At 42.9% G+C, this 20,256-nt stretch overlaps 1 protein-coding gene across 1 annotated transcript; it reads right to left on the bottom strand.

Annotated features, from left to right (window-relative positions):
• Positions 1-11,311: 11,311 nt before the first annotated feature.
• Positions 11,312-12,103, bottom strand: LOC146462783 (uncharacterized). Its single transcript, XM_085085172.1, has one exon. The coding sequence runs from the start codon at positions 11,975-11,977 to the stop codon at positions 11,312-11,314; it is 666 nt and encodes a 221-aa protein (XP_084941298.1). The 5' UTR covers positions 11,978-12,103.
• Between the last annotated feature and the right edge of the window lie 8,153 nt (positions 12,104-20,256).

Genomic DNA, 20,256 nt, shown 5'->3' with positions numbered 1-20,256 from the left:
TCATGACTTCTTTTGCGCGTTTTACAAAGCTAACCAATGTTTAACTGGATAAATTTTTTTGTGTAGAAATTTTTGTTGTCATATTTTCTGAGGTCTTCCATTCAGAAATGTTTAAAAATTGTGCGAATTTTTTTAGGGAGTTCTCGTTGCAAAAACTCGAGGATAAAAAGTCAAACTTTATTTTTGATTTAACTTATGCGATGGTTTGGAATTATTTACTACCTATAACACAGAGAGAAACAGAAAAAGTATTTATCGAGCAAAAATTTTGCGAGAGCGTTTGAAGACGACGCCTTCATGCCTTCTTCGGTCCTTCCAAAAGATTGTGCGAATTTTTATAGAGTTCTCGTTGCAAAAATTCGAAGATAAAAAGTCATAAGCTTTCAATTTATACAATGGTCTGGAATTATTTACTACCTATATAAACGCAGAGAGAAAAAGATACTTATTTATCGAGCAGAAACCTCGGGAGAGCTTTCGAAGAAAAGACGGCGCGCCTTCCTTCTGGTCAAATCGTCTTCGGTCCTTCCACGAAACGAAAATTATGCGCGTTTTGCAAAGCCAACCAGTGTTTAGCTGAATACATTTTTTTTGTAGAAATGTTTGTTGTCATATTCTTGGAGTTCCTCCATTCAGAAATTTTTAAAAATTGTACGAATTTTAGGGAATTTTTCAGTAACTATGCTCACAAATTTTACATCGTTTTACGAGAAGAAAATAATAAGATTGCCGAAGAGTGTTAGCTTATGTTAAGACTCGCAGAATTCCCATTTGAATCCGTTTTAACACAGCGGCCATTGTGGCACCAGAAGTTTGGAAATGCTCTCCGTTTTACTAAAGAAAAATATCAGACTTACCTCTTAATGACGGCCAAATCCCAAACCAGGGCGGAGTTCCAGAGCTGAACTGGAACATGAAAAACAAGCTGACGTCAGCGTGCAACCCACGGGACAGTGGATGGTGCGTTTCAGCAAATCAGAGGGCGCGCCGTACTATAAACTGTGATGTGATTGGTGACAAAAATGAGCCTGCGTTTCTTTTTTCGCGGGTTTCGTTTGCCATCGAGGTCTGGCATTTCCATTTGATTCCTGAAAATGTCGGAAAGTGTTGATTCTATTTCTTTTGAAATAAGGGAAAAAGAAAACGCTCTACCAGGAAATCGCATCCGAGCTGTGGGAATGTCCTTCTACAGGCCTTCAAAAGATTTGAACACTGGGCAAAGATACACGCTGCATCACAATCCCTGTAATCCGAAAGATGGTTTTTGTATTGAGCTTAAAGAACACCCATCGCGTTAGAGCAACACTGAATAAAAACATTTCTCAGCTCCTTGCTCCTTATCTGGATAGTAACACCATTGCGGAACCTACTTGGTAAGTTAAATTTTGGTTTTGAACAATATTCAAGCTCACGGGCCTTGCTACAGCTGTGGCTACACAGCGAAACAAAGTTACTGCGCGCAAACAGCTAGAACATCTCGCTGACAGGCGCTGACAGCTGTTCGAAAGCAAAAGTTGCCTATTTTAGCTTTGCAGTAGCATTTTTTTGGACGCAAATTTTCAGCTGAATTTTGCATATCGGACGCCAAAAAATGATTTTTTAATCCAGCTGAAAACATTTTAGACCCCGACGCAAAATTTATTTTTCGCGCGCGGCTAAACGGGAAAACATTGCAAATTACTAACATACTTCCTTTTCTCCAAAGCCTTGTGCTGGACGATGCCGTATGGAGTCGCGGGATAATGGCAGGCCTGCCAGAGCACATAAAGTGGCGATAAGATTTGTTGTGGAAGAGCCGGAAAAATTGCAGAAACTACAAGAAGTCCTGATGCCATACGACGTTTGCACAATCATTTCATAAATTTTATTAATTTCACCATATCGAACTTGGTTTCTTCAATTAAAAAACAAACACTGAGCCGCCTTTGCTTTCATTGTTTGGCTAGGTTTACCTAGCCTTGACATCAGTTATAATATGTTAATAAAAAGGTATTCTATGAATTCTTGAGTGTTTCTACTGGAAAATTGATTCTAACCCCCCACCCCTCATTCTCATTTCCGAACATAAAACACACCCAACTCCCCTGAAGTAACCCCCTTCAGTAAAAATCGTGACATACGATCCTTTTTCCGATGTCCTCCCAGAATACCATGGAATGTCCGCATCTTAAGTCCAGTAAGACGCGACCTCGTTCGCATAAATGGCTTAGCGACTTAGCTCTTCTTTACACGACCCCGGTTTGTTTTCTAACCCGGGTTACAGTACCGCCCAAAATTACGTTTACGCCAGCCTGTGTTGCCAACTGCACGGTTCGGGGAGGATCAATCCATCTGGTCAGCCGACTCGCACGTTCAAAGGTCTGGAAAAGAAAATGCCATTTCGCTCAGATTCTTCATCAGCACCAATAATTCAAAAGTAATAGGAGAAGAACCACCTGAAGAACCTAATCAGAATGGCGAAAAGATGGTTGCGCCCGGTTAAGCGGTTAAGGAGGGAGGGGGGGGGAGGCCACTTTATAGGGGTTCAACTGTAATAGTTACTGACACGAAATTCATAGGAAATGCATTTTAATATCACTACTGTATTGCGATCGGCTAGAAAAAACTTGCATCACTTTCTCAACCAATCAGCTGAAGCTACAACCAATCGTGACTTGCTGGCTGACTCACATATATTTGCATCGAATTTGATTGGTTCATTGTGTTGTTTGCGTCTATCACAGTGGACGCAAACAACACAATGAACCGATGTTAGGGCGTCGGCCTGAGCTAGCTCAGCTCCTACAGTCCAAGCCAGCTGGGCGCATTGAGCTTTCTCCCAGCCAAGTCTTAGCCAGTTTCTACCAGCTAGGTAATTTAAATAAGTTTCTCCCAGCCAGACGGGTTGAAAATAATGTTTTTCCCAGCCAGACGAGTTGAAATATTGTTTCTTCCAGCTGAGCCAGCAGAGAGGTGCATGAAGAACAGCTTTTTTTGTGGAAGAGCTCCGTTTTGTCCTCCTGATACGTAGTATAGTTAAATTTAATCCACCAATGCTTCAGGACAACAGTTCTGCCGAAAACACAAACTTCTCTATGAGAAATATTACCAATTACTTGCGCAGTATCAGGACCTAATTTCAAGGTGAGAAGTTTTTTTTATTGAATTATTAAAAGCGCAAACGAGGTTAGTAGTAAATAAGGGCGGTTTAGGGCGTAACCAATCAGGACACAGAGATGATACCACGTGACGCGAATGGACCAATCAGCGTCGAGCAGTGTGACGTCATCAACTCTATTTTTAGATATGACATCATGACGTCATTTTTAGAGCGCGGCGCATGCGCATGCGTGTTGGGGGAGGTCAAAGGTCAATCAAGACGACACGTGATGTACAAGCAACAACCTTTATTGATTCAGCGTCTTAACAATTGCACCAGTGGTACTTTAGCCCACGTAATCTTGGAGATGAGGCTGTTGAGAGTAGCTCGGCTGTCCAACCATATGCCTCCTTTGCTGGCTTTTATCATTTTCCTGACAGTGGGTAAGGGTATTTTTCTGCCATTGCTTTTCAAGATTCGTCTGGCTCTTTTCCCGCTCATTTTTCTTTTTCTTGGGAAAACGGGGCCTTCCATCGTAGCCATGGTACTCAAGGCATCCAGTTCCTGTTGGGCAGCTCTTCTTTTTTTTCTTCTACCGCCCACGCGGATTTTGGGTAATTTTCGTCTGCTACCTGCTAACGCTGTGGTACTCAAAGTTCGTCGCCGTTTACGACTTTTTCGGCGTCGTCGTGCTTGGGGTTGCATGTCGGCTTCAGCCAAGGCACTCGCCAGTTCGGCCACATCTTGATCGGAACCAAGGGTGGGAATGTCACTTATTTTATCAACGTTCGTGAATTTTTCTGTCACCATGTTGGAGGAGTCAGGAGGTGTCCAACCGTCCCAGTCAGAGGAGGGAGTTAAATCTGATGTCATACTTTTTTGTATTTACTCCTTATATAGTCTCAAGGATGGAGACAAGTTCAGAAGGAAAAAACGTTTTATTGAAGTTTTATAACAGTTTTAAACAGCTTTTAAACGTAAAATGCTATCATTGAAGATATGCTGTAAGCATCTATGTACAAGAATGGATTTTCTGCGTGAACATGCCCTGGAAAAAAATCGAAAGTACATGGGCTTAGAACGTACATGTGTTGGCTCAAGAAAAAGTGTATAATGTTTTTTATTTTGTCTTCAGCCATGTGACGTTCTTCGTTAGTGTGCAACGCTATTAACATACTGATTTCAATGAGAGGAATTGGAGAATGTGGTTGGCGTCGTTGCCCACGAACGTCGTTGCTCACCAACGTTGCCCACCAACGTTGTCGCCCCACGTTGTCAGCTCCTCTGTAACGTGTCATAATTTCTTCTAACACCTCTCTTATGCAATCCGGGTTAAATGGGTAAACGAAGGAGTCAAAATCAAACTGTTGATACAATGGAAAAAAATCTTACAATAACCAATAAACGTGAAAATAAGGGATGGTCGTAATGTTAGAATTAATGAAATTAATACGATGTAGAACGTACATATCGCTTTTGAGAAAGAAGTTTAAAATCCTTTTTACATGATGTTCTGATTGGTATTGATACACCCAAGGACAAGCTATTGTCAAGTTAATGAAAATCGGTTCCCAAAAATATCTTCCTGATAGTGATAGTGTTCCTTTGAATCTTTCTACAACTTCATGTAGCAATCTTCTCATATACCATGGTTGAAATGGTCGAACGAAGGAGTCAAAATCGAACTGTTGATGCAAAAAAAATCATGAAAACCTTAAACGTGGTAACCAATGTAACTCATCATCATACCAACGTATGCCAATATTATTATCATTTAAAATCGAAATGTTATCGGAGAAAGCTCTTATGTGCCAGGAAGTTATTTTCAAATGGTGCACACCACGCTGAAATTCGCGAACAAAACTGGTGTGATGTAAACCTCGAGGTAACAGAGAGTTAATTAACATGTTACATTCGTGAAATCCGTCATTAATGATGGTCCTTTCGCGTGCCACGGAGAACACAATGTAGATGTCTCTTATCACTTGATCCCACCATTCTTCTTGCGACAATGTTTCATGTAACGCATCAATAAATGAGTGTACTTCATTGATATTGAAGGGTTCTAATACCTAGAAGAAAGTAAGGATATCAATGAATGGTCCAATCGTTGAGGAAAGCATGAGAAGAAGTTGTTGTATGAACCCTTATGCGGCAACTTAAAAAGTAATAATTGCGATGATAACGAACATGAAGATGATTTCTGATTGCATCAACTATGACTCGACCGTTCAGGCATTGATGAAGTTGAAGAGTGTTAAACAGGCGGTTTGGAATAAAGTTTGTTATTAAATTTTTCATGAACAACCATTCCATGGGAAGACTGATGCGATTTCTTATGGCTTCTCTGGGTGGAGTGACGGCTAATCCGATATCCACTTTGGTAATGTCTCCTCTCCCGTTCAAATCTTGATGCGTTAAAGCGTTGTATAAAGCTCTCACTAATTTTAGTACTTGTGTGAGTGACAGGGTTGTGCTGTTATGACGATATATCTGATGAAAAAGAATTGTTATTATCAATCGTTATCAATTCATATTGACGCAATCCTAATACGCAAATAGTTCGTTTGTTTCCGATGATACAAGCCATGTTTAGTATGTTGAATACACCGAATGTGTAACTATTGTCTTGATACCATTGTTCGATGGTAAAATGAATGGCGTTTGCTCTTCCTGGTAGTATCACATTTGAAAGTTGAGTTAAAAAGTTAATAAATGGTGCAAATCCATTTCCATGTATTGAAAGTATGATTTCCATGGCCAATGTTTGAGTTTCCGAGTTTACCAAGGCTTGTCGAATTAAAGTTAACAGTAAACGTAGGGTTAGTCTTGCAGCATCGTTGATTTGCAAAATATAATCGTCATTCAAATGAAGTGTGGACGATATCTGTGGAGGCGAATTGAAAATACAAGTTGTCTTGCTGTTTCACCACCATTTCTTATAAAATCAGCAGAAATCTGAATGAATTCTGGACTCACTCTCATGAAGTGTAACTCAAAGAGGATTCTTTGCTCGTCATAGTCGAAAGCCCTTTCGAGTAAGTGACGAGGTGGAACAATGTGAGTTCGGTGTTCATTTACAAAGTTAATGTTACTGTTTCTCCCCACGGGTCTTAAAAATGTCGTCACAATTGATGTCTGTAATGTTGAACGAGTGATGATGTTGTAGAGTGATGAAATGGTTTGTTTTTCCGATTCAGTGAATGTGGTACAATCAACATCGAGTTCGAGGCAATGATATAGATCTATTTCATTGTTAGCTACCAATGTACAGATGATAAATATAGCTTTTTCCACACCAAAGGGTTCTATGCAAAGAAACATGCTACTCACTTGTTCCAATTCGCGTTGCAACACATCCATGTCCAACAATCCTTCTAAACGTGCGACGACTTCAGCGATCGACATGCTTTCGAGATTGGGTCGGCGTGGTTGTTCTTCTCTTTGTAGCTGTATGGGTCGTTCTTCTCTTTGTAGCTGTATGGCACTTGTAGGGTTTTCACTTCTGCATAGTGGGCAAGTAGAATGCGTTCTCCGCCATTGCTGAAAACAGCTCGAGTGAAGGCATTGTCGACAACAACTGAGTGTGATCGCTCCACCGAGACAAGCATCTCCTTCGCGTAAACAAAAACAGCGAAATGATGGGTTGGGAATTTCTGGTCTCAATCCCCTCAACCTTCTGCTGCAACGTAGCTGATTCATGATGGAGTATGATTGTGACAAAAGTGGTCTTTGTCTTTTATACATTTGAATGGACTTGGTCACGTGGTCCAATAGAAGGAGGGGGTACCCCCCATCCCCCGGTTCTTTTTTACCCACAATTCTGTTAGGGATAGTCTCATTTAAGTCAGAGTTGATTTGAGTCATTATCATTCGTTTTGTGAGTTGTCTCGAAGATGAGTCTCCTCAGTGAGTATTTGACTGAAGCGGAAAAGAGTGCCCTGGAAAGGATCTGTTTGATCATCGACATGGAGGGGTACTTCTTACCCAAGTTTTATGTACGCGAGTTGGGGTACGCTCACTACCTTGGTGGTTTTGGTCAACATTTTTACGAGATGCCCATGAAGTACACCGATCTGTTACCCAGTCAAGTGAAGCAAGTACTGTATGTGACTCGTCGGATTCACGGTTTGCCATTTACACCCACGCATTTTGAGAATGCCAAACCCCAAGATCAACTGTCTGTGGATGTTGTCAACTTGTACGAACAGTACAAAACAAATGAAAAAATGGTAGTGGCGTACAAAGGGGGTCGCATCGAGAAGGAACTGCTGACCAAACTTGACATCCCCTCTGTCAATCTGGAGGAATTTGGTTGCCCGAAAGTGCTTGAGCTGATGCATTTGGGGTGTGGCCAGGAAGTATGGGATTGTGGTCATCACATGGGTACGGGGATCGCTCACTGTGCCGTGGCGGAGTGCCGTATAGTACAGGATTGGATGGTTTTTAAGATCAATCAATTGAGAATGAAGAAATTGACAATGGATACTTATAAACAATGAACAATCAACTTTTATTTTGTTAAGAAAAAATAAAGTTGTCACAATAAAGAAAGTTACAAATGCATTCGTCTTTTGATGTTGATGATGCCCCTTGACACGCGTTCCAACACACTCTTTTTGCCGGGTAAACGATCGATGGCCTTGACCATTTTTTCATCCGCTTTCCACTTGTCTCTGATGTTTTTGGCTTTCGAATAGTCGATGTCGTGTTGCTTGGCAATGCGATCCAATCGATTTTTGCCAGGATCCCCTCGCTGCAATCGTTTTTCCAATTTGGTACCAGGCCCCAGGTATTGGTAACCAGGGGGATGAAATTCAACCCCTAGTTTAGAGATCCATTTTTGTACGTCGGGACCTCTCCCACGTTGTTGTCTGCGTTTTTTTCTTTGAACTCGTTTACGCTTTTTTTTTCTTTGCACTCGCTTTCGTGCCATTTTAAAGTTCGTCTTTCAACTTTCGTTTGACAGGTTTGTCCCAGGTTGTCCAACCAGGTATCGTTTTCAACTTTTCCACTTCCGTTTGTCGTCTGGTTTTTATTCTTTGCCGCAACTCAGCGGTTTGCTTGAGAAGTTCTTGTCTGTAGGTACTGGACGTAGGTGTTTTTTTCTTGCCGGAAGCAGCAGCAATGGTAGCAGGAGAAGGTGTTTCTTTTTTGACTGATTTTTTTGCGGGCGTGCCTTTTATGATTTTTTTGATCACTTGTTCCATGGGGCCTGTCACTAATGCATCGTCGTCGTCGTCCTCATCCTCTTGCAATTGTCCTCCCATTCCACCGATTGGACCGCGTCTGACTCGTTTGGTGAGATGATGTAATTCTCTGGAAAGTGGTTTGATCTTGGCTTTGATGATGCCAGCGGGCAGTTTGCTTTTGAGTAGTAGATCTCGTTTGGCAGCCATTCTTGCTGCTTTGTTGAGTAAGGCATTTTCGGTCAATTCTCCTTTGTAGTATTGAACCAATCTTTCCATGTCCTTGGGAGGGACCATTAAGACTTCTTCCATAGCTTGTCTAATATTTGCAATAGATCCAATACCTTGTCCAACTTGATACTGCACTGTCTGCAAACTTCGCCTCCCCCTTCACCGATGATTCTTTTACAGCAGTCCTCGCACAATATGGAAAATTTCAGATGGATGAGTTCTTGTTCCACTCTATTATACCGTATTTGCAATTCCTTATGTTGTTCTTCCAAGGCGTTGTACTTGGCGTTGGCTTCTTGTAGCAATCCCACTATTGATTTCAACGTCTGAGCAGACATTGACAGAGTAGATGGTTCATCGATGTCCACAATCCACGTCCTCTTTGTCTCATCAACACCTGTCTTCGACGCTTGATGGAATTTTTCTTTCTTCCTATCTCGCGTAACGCCCTTTTATGCTGTCTCAATTGCGCCATCAGAGGTGGTTTGACAGGAATTTTCTTCTTCAACAGGTTAAGCACGATTTCACTCACAGCATTGATCTGATTCTTATTGGCATGTCTCAACATCTCTTGCCTCTTGTAACGATTGGCTTGACGAAAAATGGATTTGATGAAGGGTAAATTGCGTTTGACGTTATTCATCTTTCCCAAGGTCTTGGATTTCTTCTGTAATGACCTCTGGCTCCGATCGCCCCCATTCTTTTATAACGTTTATCTGTTCCCAATCTCCATCCTAACTTTGCACCAGCCATCAATACATCTTTCAACTGTCCACCGACATAGACATGACCATAACGTCTTTTTCGCCTTGCTTCCGCTCTTCGTCTTCTTTGACGTTTAATCCTGTTTTGCTTGTTAGCCATGACGGAGTGATTTTTTTTGCACTTGTTCCCCCTTTTAAAGAGTTGGCTATGAGGAGTCTAGCGGGATGCAGTCGAAATTGATTTCATATTGTTGTGAACATTTGTCGGTGATGGGTGAAGCAAAGTCAGATACGGTTTCATCCAGAGTTTGCATCTTGATGAGAAACCCGTCCAATTCATCTAACGGTAATCCTCTCGCATAACTTCTTAGTTCTATCAAGGTCTTTTCGTAGGTCGTGAAGGCAAACTGAGACATGTCCATCTTCAAGGAAAATTTTTTGAAATCGTTCCATCCTTTGATGACTGAGCCTACTGCTGACAAAATGGTAACGATGATGCTGTTTTCGAAAACGGGGCCCACGATCATACCAACTGCCATGATGAGTATGGAAGCACCGTTGAGAAGACCATGACAACGTCTGAAATGATAATACATCCGACGATGACACCACCATTGTTTGTGATAGAAGCAATACAACGAATCTAGTTTTTGAAGTAACTCTCCCTCTATGGATGGATCCTCTGTCATACACACTTGGAGAGGCATCGTTCATGCGGATACTCTCGAGGATGATCTGCTGACAGTGGGTGTACCTCCATCCTTATAAGTGGTAGTGATTGTATTGGTGGTTGTAATGCCCGCAATTCTACGGCCAGCGGCTGTTTGTCTTTGATCGTTGAGTAACGTTTGAAGTTGTTGTTGCATATCATCTTGATTGAAGGGTGAAGTCGGGGTGGTTGGAGTACCACCAGCCACGGTACGCGGACTTCTTTGCGGAGTTCTTCTTCTTCTGCGTGGAGTTCTTCTTCTTCTTCCTCTTCCACCTGCCGTCGTAGTCGTGGCTGTGGTCGTAGTGGTTCTTCCTCTTTCTCGTCTACGTCTTTGTCTCCGCGCTACCGTGGCGGGGGAGGGTATTTGATCATCGTCAGGAGGTGTCCAAGGCGGTGGACCTGGTGGAGTCACTCTCCGAGCTCTCCGGGTTCCGGGCAGACCAATGCCAGCCGGTGTCGATGTTCTAGGTTGGGGTGGTGTTTGTGATTGCTCAAGTTCAATGTTGGATTGACTCAAGGCATCTCCAATAATATCTTGTCTCCTTGGTGACTGAATTCCCCCTGTACCGACTCCTGCTGGAAGAAGAGGAGTGAAGGCTCTTCTTACTCGTTGGGTCGACAAGGTGTCTCCCGGTCCACCTGTGGCAGCTGCGGCCATGGTTCGTTCTCTTTCACGTTGTAAAGCCAAGTCAAATTCAGTGGGTGATGCGTAAGGATCCTCTTCCATCTAAGTCTTGCTGTTCTCTTGTGATCTTCCACTTCGTCTCGGAAGAAGTTGACACCATCTATGTAGGTGTTCAATTTATCAATCCTCTCATCCTCGATGAGTTTAAATACCTTTCTTAGTGGTTCTTCCAAGAGATTATGGAATTCGTCCCACTCATCCAGCAAGGAAATCTTTTCGGCTATGGCTTCTTTCAACATCCTATAGAACAAATGTTCTTCAGCTGTTTCCAATAGATTCTGGATGAGTTCACGAAAGTAGGTCTCGTTGACTTTTTCCACATACCAGGCTATCTTTTTCCACTGTCGATTCTTGATCAGATTCACCACATTTTGCATGTCGCAGTAATCCATGTCATTTGTAGACATCCCAGCGAGGTGACTTTCAAAGATATCTTCGATGCTTTCTTGAAACAGATTGTCGTTTTTTCTCTGCTCATCTTTGTCCATCGGTTCATTCAAGGCGGACGCCTCTCTTTCTTTTTCGGTAGGTCCTGGCATTCGAAGCACCCTCTCTCTTTTTTTCAACCTTTCTTCTTTCTTTTTGTGCATCATTTCTTTGACGATGATTTCGTTCATTTCTTCTTCGTCTTTTGTTTTAGCTTTTTCACGACTGTAATAATCACTAATCAACACTTCTTTTCCACTGCTTAAGACATCGTTCCACTCTTGTTCATTCATCTCCATCTCGACTGTTCTTGTAACAGCGCGTGAAGCCTTCGTCTCTCAATATATAGCTGTAGAGTCTGACGTCATCGGCTGACGCGGGGTGAAGATCCAATAGGAGATAGCCAAAAGGTCGTGACGTAGCCTTACGAAAGACACGAAGTACATCCTTCCAATTGGCGGGAAACGATTGTAATAACAGATTTCGAATACCCAATCCATCTCTCGGGTTTTTGAAGGCTACAATGTAATGCGCGTTTCTTGAAATGCTCTTGGCATATTTACCTGGCGGAAACATGTCTTGACAAAGATACAAGACTGTGATGTTTCTGTGATGAGAATGTTTGGTAAACAAGTCCAAGACGCGTTTGTCACTTCCTCCCTCATCCATCAAGTCGTCCATGACCAAAATACCACCTTTAGGAAACCATTTTGTCAAATCGCTCAACTCTGGAATGCCTTCGTGAAAATGAATGCCCCTTTTTTTCATGCGTTTGAAACCATCCTGCCACGCTCCGTAACAATAATGAATGGTCTTGGGAGGTGATTGAAACACATCCAAATTTTGCAACAACAATCGTTCCGTCCATTTGGTTTTTCCACTGCCGGATGGACCCACGACCAACGTACTCGAGGGATTTCTGATTTGAAACTTCTTTCCACATCGATTCATGACTGACAAGAATACACAATATCAAACGTCTTTTATTTGATTGCTCACACTTAAGTTTACAAACGTGGTTCCATGCGGTTTCATCCACGATCAACGATTTTAACATTTGTCCAACGGTGTGATCATTCATAACATAATCGTGCTTTGAAAACTGGTTCAAAAAGTCTGACATACTATAACCTCTGGCTTTGGCTTTGAGAAAAAACAGAGCATAATGGCCACAACTGTTACTGTCCACATTTTGGAGACTTTGTCCGTTAGCCACAAGATACTTCCATCTTTTCAACCAGATTTCCAATGGTTTGGCTTCGTAAATCTCGACAGGTAATCCATAACTGTCCATCACTTCGCAAACATTGTCTCGTGTCCAAAGAGCGATCCAATGTTTACCCGGTTGACGTTTCTCGTCTGTATTCACGATGTAAGCACTCTGTTGATGACTGGCGTTGGTTGGCAAACCATCACACGGCAAGGCTCCTCGATAATAAGGTTTCAAGCATGGATCTTGTCGTGCCAAGTAATCCAGTTGTACGTTACTCAATGCTACAGATTCCATCTTTTTTTTTAGCTTCTCTCGTAGATGTTGTACAGCACGCCTCCAAACTTGTCTACTTCCAGCAGATTTTCAAACTCACCGTAAATCATCACGGTAATGACTTTTCTAGGTGCAGTATTGAACTTTATCTTAATCTGTAAGTCTCCACTCTGTCTAGGGTTCAAATCTGCTGAATCTGCATCTCCGCTGGCCACATTGTCAAACATGAAGAGGGTGCAGTTTTTATTGTGCCCCCAATCCGAGTATTTCAGCATGGTAGGCACACTCTTTTTTCTGGCGCCACTGGCTAACACAAATCGGAAGAAGCCCAAGGGATCTCTGGTAGAATTGGTACCACTTAATTCCAGTGTTTCGTAGGGGTATTCTTCCCCTCTCACAATCTGCTTGATAGTTTCCAGCCCAAACTTTTGGAAGGCATAGGGGTAATAATCTCTGTCTCCATTGAAGGCTTTGGCATCCAGCAATCCTACCACCATCCGGTCGGGAATCCTATTCTGGAAGATGTTGTTTTCCTCCCAACTGTCACTTGTCCCTTGGAACGTGTAGGTTCTGATTTCACTTCTCACCACTGGATACTCAGCATAAGGAGTGGCAGCTCTCTGCACTGCGAGAGTCTTGAACATGTTGGAATTCAATCTCAGCTGACACACCATGAATCTGATTTCAATGTCCTCTGGATTCAATCGAATGGCTTTGTTGTTCGCAACAGTGGAAAGTTGAGTTCTTCCATAGGTCCAGAAATCTGAATCATTGAAGAAAAATTGCAGTTTGACTTCTGTTTGAGGTACCAACACCTTCCCAGTGTGAAACACTTCCAGATGAGGCTTGAACACCAACCATTTTTCTTTGCCTACATAATCTCCCGTAGCTGTTTCCAAGGTGGTTCGGTTGGTTGTCTGTCCGGCGGTGTGACTGCCTGAGTTCAGAGTGTCAGCACCCGTGTTGGCTGTCAATCGTGCTGGCAGGTCTAAGGCATTGAACCAACCTTGCGGCGCCAAGATCGTGTCTCCTTCATCTCGATCATAATTAAGGAGCGTCTCAAAGTAAGCTTTGTAGGCATAGGTGTCTGTCTGGGGACTGATCAAAGTACCATTGAGCCTCACAGAGAGATACTTGATAATGGAATGAGCCATGTTGTTGACAATGTGATGCGAAGCAGCCACAATGTTCGTGTTATCTGTATACTTGAGCCTCAGTTTCATTTGGAAATAGCTCCGGTTCAAATCTATGTAATCCTCCGAAGGATTTACCACAAATTCCATAGGCGTGATTCCCGTGGTGGTGGGATTGATGATGACCATGCGATAACCATTGTAGGAAATGTCTGTATCTGGTACTTCAAACAAATTCAGACTAGGATTGACTTCCACGTTGGACCGTTCATGAGCCACGGTAGCGTCTCCCATGTTTGATTGATTGATGTTCATTTGCGTTTGTGACCTCTTTTATACCTTCGCCGGAGATATCGGACCATGTCGTAACCAGGCGGTGGAGGTACCTCGGAAGAAATGCGTCCACCGCGTTGTCTCCTTCTTTTTCCAAGTCGACTCATTTTTCCTCTACGTTTTCCTCTCTGTTTCAGTTTTGCAATGGTTGTAGGGTTTAAAAATAATAAACCTCCACGTTGTAGCGGTAGCCCCTTTTCAGCCTTGAGGCGTTGGGGGGTAGAATGAAGGGGTCGACTCATACTCCAAAGATGTCTCTGGCTCTTTTCGTGATTTCTCGTCCAAGGATTTGCTTGGCTTTTCTTTTAGCGCCCTGTCGAAATCCCTTTATAGGTTTTCTTCTCAGATCCGATAAACTCCGGCTACTTCTCAAGCCAGCCAAACCCCCTTGTACACCTCCTTTCAACACGTCCTTTAGCATTCGTTTGATGTTGCCACCATCTTGTTTTTGCTTGTTACGTTCCGACATGAAACGATTCAAGCTTCCACCTTTCATGCTGAATCCTTTTTGAAGTGTAGAGTCAAGATACCTTCTCCTTTTCCAAAGTTCACCAAATAACCTGTTTCCGATTCTGAAACTTCCGCTTCGATCGTCTCGATGATATGATTTCTGACAGGTATGTACTGAATGTGAAGCGGTTCAAAGTAAACTGCGCCTCTGCCCTCCCTTTTATATCGTACTTCACGCAGGAGATCTTTGACTTTGTTACCCACCAGGGTACTGGCGCAGACATCGGAATAGACGTGAAACGTTCTGGTGGAATTTCCTATCACATTGTGAAAGGCCTTGTTCAAATTGATGAACCTCCAGTTACAGAAGACACTGAGACGTAGGCTCCAATCATCCACATACCAATACACGGGTTTAGGACTCTGTTCTGTTCCACTGTTTAAATCGGACGGTTCTTGCAAAGCCGTTTCCTGATAGTGTTCCATGAGCAAATTTTGACCGAGTAGCCATTTTTTGGTCGAGGCGTTCCATTCGACCCATTTCATTTTCTTAGCCAACTCGGCACTGAATCGAATACCTGCTTTCCTTCCTTTGGCCGTATTTTCATTGTCGATGAGTAAATCACCATTTTGCAACCAGTTAAATTCCAAAAACAAGGGATGTACGTCATCGTCGTAGATGACGTAACCATTCTTGTAGGAGGCGACTCTGAAGGTATCTGCCTTGTAGATGATCGATTTCATGAACGAGACGCCATCGATGATATTTTCATCGTCACTGACATCTTTCACCCAAATGTTCTTCTTTTGTTCCGTACTATACTCCAAGGGATTTCCTTGTTTTTCCGTGTTGATCGAGCGATAATACCATGTCAAGGCCATCAAATGATCCCCACGATGACCTTGCAACAGAGGTTCAATGCTCACTCGGGCATCAGGTAACGAAATGCTCGCGAGCCCCACTTTCCATCCATCGCCCGTCAAGAAAAGGGGATTGGCCAGTCGGTTCTTGAAGCTGTTGGCTACATTTTTAGGAAATTCAGTCAGATCGGATTGACTCAGGACCGTCACGTGAAAGGAATCGCTCATGTGGCTAGAAAGTCTCTCTTGAAATGCAAGGTGATGGTGCAATCTCCACTGTAGAATTTCACTTCTTGCCCATCCGTTTCCGTAAACGCAGTTTCGATGACTTCAAAAAAAGCTTTCCTCACGGGCCTGTAGTGGACGTTTGGAGGATCGAAATGAAACATGTCGTAGCCTTTCTCCCTCTTATAGTGAAACGTGCGCAGAAGATCCTCCGTCCTGTCTGCAACGATGCTACTGCTCACCACATCAGACATGACATGCATGGTTCGATCGTCGATCAACCAATTGGAGCGAAACGCTTCGTTCAAATTGATGAACCTCCAGCTGCAAAACACGCTGAGTTGGATGAAATCTCCATCTTCCTTGAAAAAGATCGTGCTGTTTAGATCTTTAAAATTTTGCACATCCAAGACTTGAGGTATCGTAGGATCGTAAAAAGTCGCGATGAGATTGGGGGCCAATTTGATGTTGGGCATAGTCCGGTGTTGAATCGCTGTGGGTTCAAACCATTTCATTTTGAAGGCCAGTTTCTTGTTGAATCTGATAGCGGGTCTACCGTCGCCGGTAGACCGATGAACGTTACTGTTGTCGATGACCATATCGTTTCCATCCATTTTGACATCCAGGTAATACTTTTTGCCACTACTTGATTCCCTCTTGTCATCTTTTTCCGCTTCTTCAAATATGTATCTATTATACGTATCAACAAAATGTTTCATCATGGTCACCCCAGACGTAACGTAACCCTTCTTTTCCATGTCCTCCACTGCGACTTCGATTGATTCTTCAACATATTTTCTTGTTCTCTCAGTTAGTTTAACGTCTGTCCAGGAAGACCATTTCATCAGTGACTTGCTTCTCTCTCCAGTCAAAAGACTGGATAGATCGCGTAGATCGGGTTGAGCTGAAGGGGAGCAGATGCTACACAATCCCACTCTCCATCCCGGTTCTCTCAAAATCAAGGGATGATGCAATCGATTTTTAAATCGATGGGACTTGTTGTCTGGAAATTCGTTCAAATTAGAACGACTGTTCAGTGTCACGTAAAACGACGAGTGGGGCATTGCCATCACAGTTTCTTCAACTCTTTGCTTGATATCCAACTGTTGTACTTATCGGGCCAACCTTTCCATTTCACCAATGCTTGACCTTTCTCTCTCTTAAGTACTTTTTCCACTCTGAACACGTCATCATCACCCATAGTCACTTTTTGTAAATCCTGTTCATAGAACGTTCCTTCCAAGGGAGTGTCATCCAATTCGCGTATTTTGTATGTGTTCACGGGACCCCGGATGACGCGATCTACCGTGAAAACCTCCTCGGTCCAACCAGGTAAATACCCTTTTTTGAAGGTACGATGCTTCTTGTTCAGTCGCACTCGATCCCCCACACGGAACCTGGGTTTCTTTCCAACAGGTTTTAATCGTCGACCGTAAAGACGTTGCCATACTCTTCTCTCATTCTTGATGGTTACGTCTTTGGGTGGCATACCGATACTACCATGTTTGGTCGCATTGTACCCTCTCACCAACGATTGAAGCACATCTTCGTAACGCAGCGTGTTGGCCGACGTAAAATAACGGTACATGCGAGTTTTCAAAGTGCGATTGAAACGTTCCACCACAGACGCTTTGGCATCTCCCTCCGTGGAGAAATGATGGATCTTTTCTTTTTCCAAAAAAGTTTGGAACGTTCTATTGTAAAATTCTTTACCACGATCTGTTTGCAATTGAATGGGACGTCGTCCTGTCTTCAAGATCTTTTCAAAGGCTTTGACCAACTGAACACCCGTCTTGTCTTTGAGGGGTTGAACCCAAGCATATTTGGACAACACGTCTATCACCGTCAAAAGGTAACGGTAGCCTCGATTATACCTCGACAGCGTTTGCACTTCCACCAAATCCGCCACCCACTGATGATCCATTCCTTCTGCCACGACAGGGAGTGTCTTGAAACGTTTTCGTCTGGGTTTGTGCAGAGTATAACCCAAATCCTTTTCCAACAAGGATTGTGCCTTCTTGATCGTTATCTTGTTGGCTTCGGCAAATCGTTGTACACCACCCAAACTACCGCTTGCAGATGGATCATGGTAAGCTTCCAGCAAATTCCTCTTAATTTTCTTTTTCTTGCTCATCTTTTCAAGGACAAATATCTTCTCCTTTCATTGGATATCCATTTATATCCCTAGAATGATGACGAATCTTCATCTTCATGATCTTCCCTGCTGGTTTACCTCTACACCAGACCAAGTTCAATCGGTGCCAAAACAAACTGACGATCGAAGGGAAACTCCACCCAAATCGTCTTTGAATCACGCCATAATGATAACGACATTCGCGTTCTGAAAAGTTCTTTCTCAACCACATCATGAAAGCAACGAATTTCGTAAAATGAACGTTGACACAGCTCTCCTTGAACAGCAGCATAGGTGTGTTGACCCAATTGACACCAGGATTGTCAGGAATGATATCGGGTGGAGGTTGAAGTGCATCGTAAATGGAACGACAAATAAACATAGTTAACTTCCATTTTAACCAACGTCCGAGACATTCGTAGAGACAAGATAAAATCACACTCATGTTTGCAAATGAAACAAATTTAATCGTTCAATGCTTTTTTATACAATTTCCAAAAAAACACACGTGACCATCAACCAATCAAAACAAAGTGTCAATCAAAATGAGTTCAAATGGCTAAAGAAGCACGTTCATACAACCTTCGCAATCTAGCCCAAGCTTGTTCCATATCAGCACTGTACAGGAGTCCTCTAAACGGGCAATCGTCTGGTCCAACAATGATTTTGTCTTCCACCATCAGAGGTCTATCTCTATTGTTAGGACGCATAAACCCATTTTCTTCAGTACGCCTAAACTCTGGAGGAGGAACAGGACCAGCCAAACTCTGCATCCACTCCCTATTCTTATCGAACAACGGGACATCTGCCCACTGGAAGAAGTCACACTTATTCTTCCTGTTACAAGACATGTACAGTCTACCATTGTTCTTTTCAGAACCAGAAACCTTCAGCACTGGCACACTTCGGCAAAAGCAAACTGGTAAATGATCTTCGTACTTGTATCCCACAAAAAACTTGTCCCGTGCCTGAACAGCATTCATGTAATACCTTGCCTCTTTCTTTCCACAGAACAGCATGCACTCCCTGTCGCTACTACACTTGCAATACTCCCATCCACTACTAGCCACACGAACCTCGAGGGGTACACGATGAATGGGGCACACCTTCATCACACCTTCTCCATCCACGGATGGATCCTGGGGATGCAGCAACTGTTTTTCAGGATTCCATCCCATCCACTTCTTGTTATGGTAGGTCAAAGGACTGTCTGCCCACTGAAAGAAGTTACACTTTTCTTTTTGACCACAGCCTATGTACATTCGATCATAGTTTTTCTCCGTCTTGCTCACCTTCAACACTGGATATTCGTTACAGTAACAACGAGGTAAACGTTCTTCGTGCTTGTAGTCCGCAAGCAGTTGCTCATTTACCAAACCAAAGTAATGGGGAGCGGCTTCTTCGCTGCAAAAGATGATGCACTTACTCTCTGGACAGCGATAGTACACATCGATTGGATGGGAATCTCCATTCATGTCCACTCTCTCGACAGCACATTGATGGATGGGGCAAAAGTAACGTTCTTCCATTTCATCCAATTGTTTCAGCAACTGTTTCAAGGCTTCATCCGTTTCTTTTTGCAATCGTTCTTCTTTCTCATGTCTGATCAAGCATTCAGCCTCATTAGCTTCATAGTTAGCGCAAGTAATCTCGTCTTCTCTCAAGGGTCGCCCTACCTCTGGTAAATCTGGTAACTTAGGGCCAGAGTCTAACACGATCAAGTTAGTCACATTTTCCGATGGGACAAAAGCTTTCTTGGAAACAGGTGGTTTCACAGGTGCTGTAGGTTTCCTTTTCAAAAAGTTGACTTCACTGCCGTCTTCTTCTTCAGGAATGGGTTTTATCCTCTTACGTCTCCTCTTCCTACCAGTTTTTTCAGCTTTTTCACTGAGTTCCATGAAAGCCACAGGACCCAAGTAATTTTTCACCCAATTCCAAAAAAACGCGTCTGGACTACATGGAGGAAACTCTGGTGCACACATTCACCTTCAAACCAAGAATGAATAAAATAAAGTGTTGTTCTCCTTTTATACTCTACGTATGACGTCAACCCACCAAATAAGGTCATTGTTACTCACGTCAATGCACCAAATAAGGTGTGATGACGCACATTCGATGACGTCAATCCGTTACCCAAATAAGGTGCCATGACGCCAATACACCAAATAAGGATGGATGACGCATATTCATGGACGTCAAACTACGACCCATATAAGGTCTTTTGACGTCAATGGGTCATCCAAATAAGGTTTAATGGCGTCAATGAACCATATAAGGTCACTTTTTTCTGATTGGTCAGGTCATTTTATATAAGTAAGTTGTTCCTCACTTCATTGTCACTTTCGGAGATGGAGATTTCCAATTTCATGTTTGATGATCCAAGATTCAAGAAAAACGATGAAAAGAAAGATGAACCTATGGAAACTGCTCCATGTGGCGAGTACACTATTTTCACGGGCGGTGCTGAAGGGACAGATTTTCTTGCTGAAAAATGTGCCATCAATGCAGGCATGAAGGTTGACATCAAAATCCCGGAAGGGCATCCCAGAAGCAGCTCCATCACACCGTTGTGGTCTGAAATATTGGTTAAAGCAGATTCAGTGGTATT

This window comes from Pavona decussata, unplaced genomic scaffold (genome assembly GCF_977016875.1).
Source record: "Pavona decussata unplaced genomic scaffold, jaPavDecu1.1 SCAFFOLD_184, whole genome shotgun sequence".
Lineage (NCBI taxonomy): Eukaryota > Metazoa > Cnidaria > Anthozoa > Scleractinia > Agariciidae > Pavona > Pavona decussata.
The sequence above is the reverse complement of the archived record's forward strand: the minus strand, read 5'-3'. Positions and strand labels throughout refer to the sequence as shown.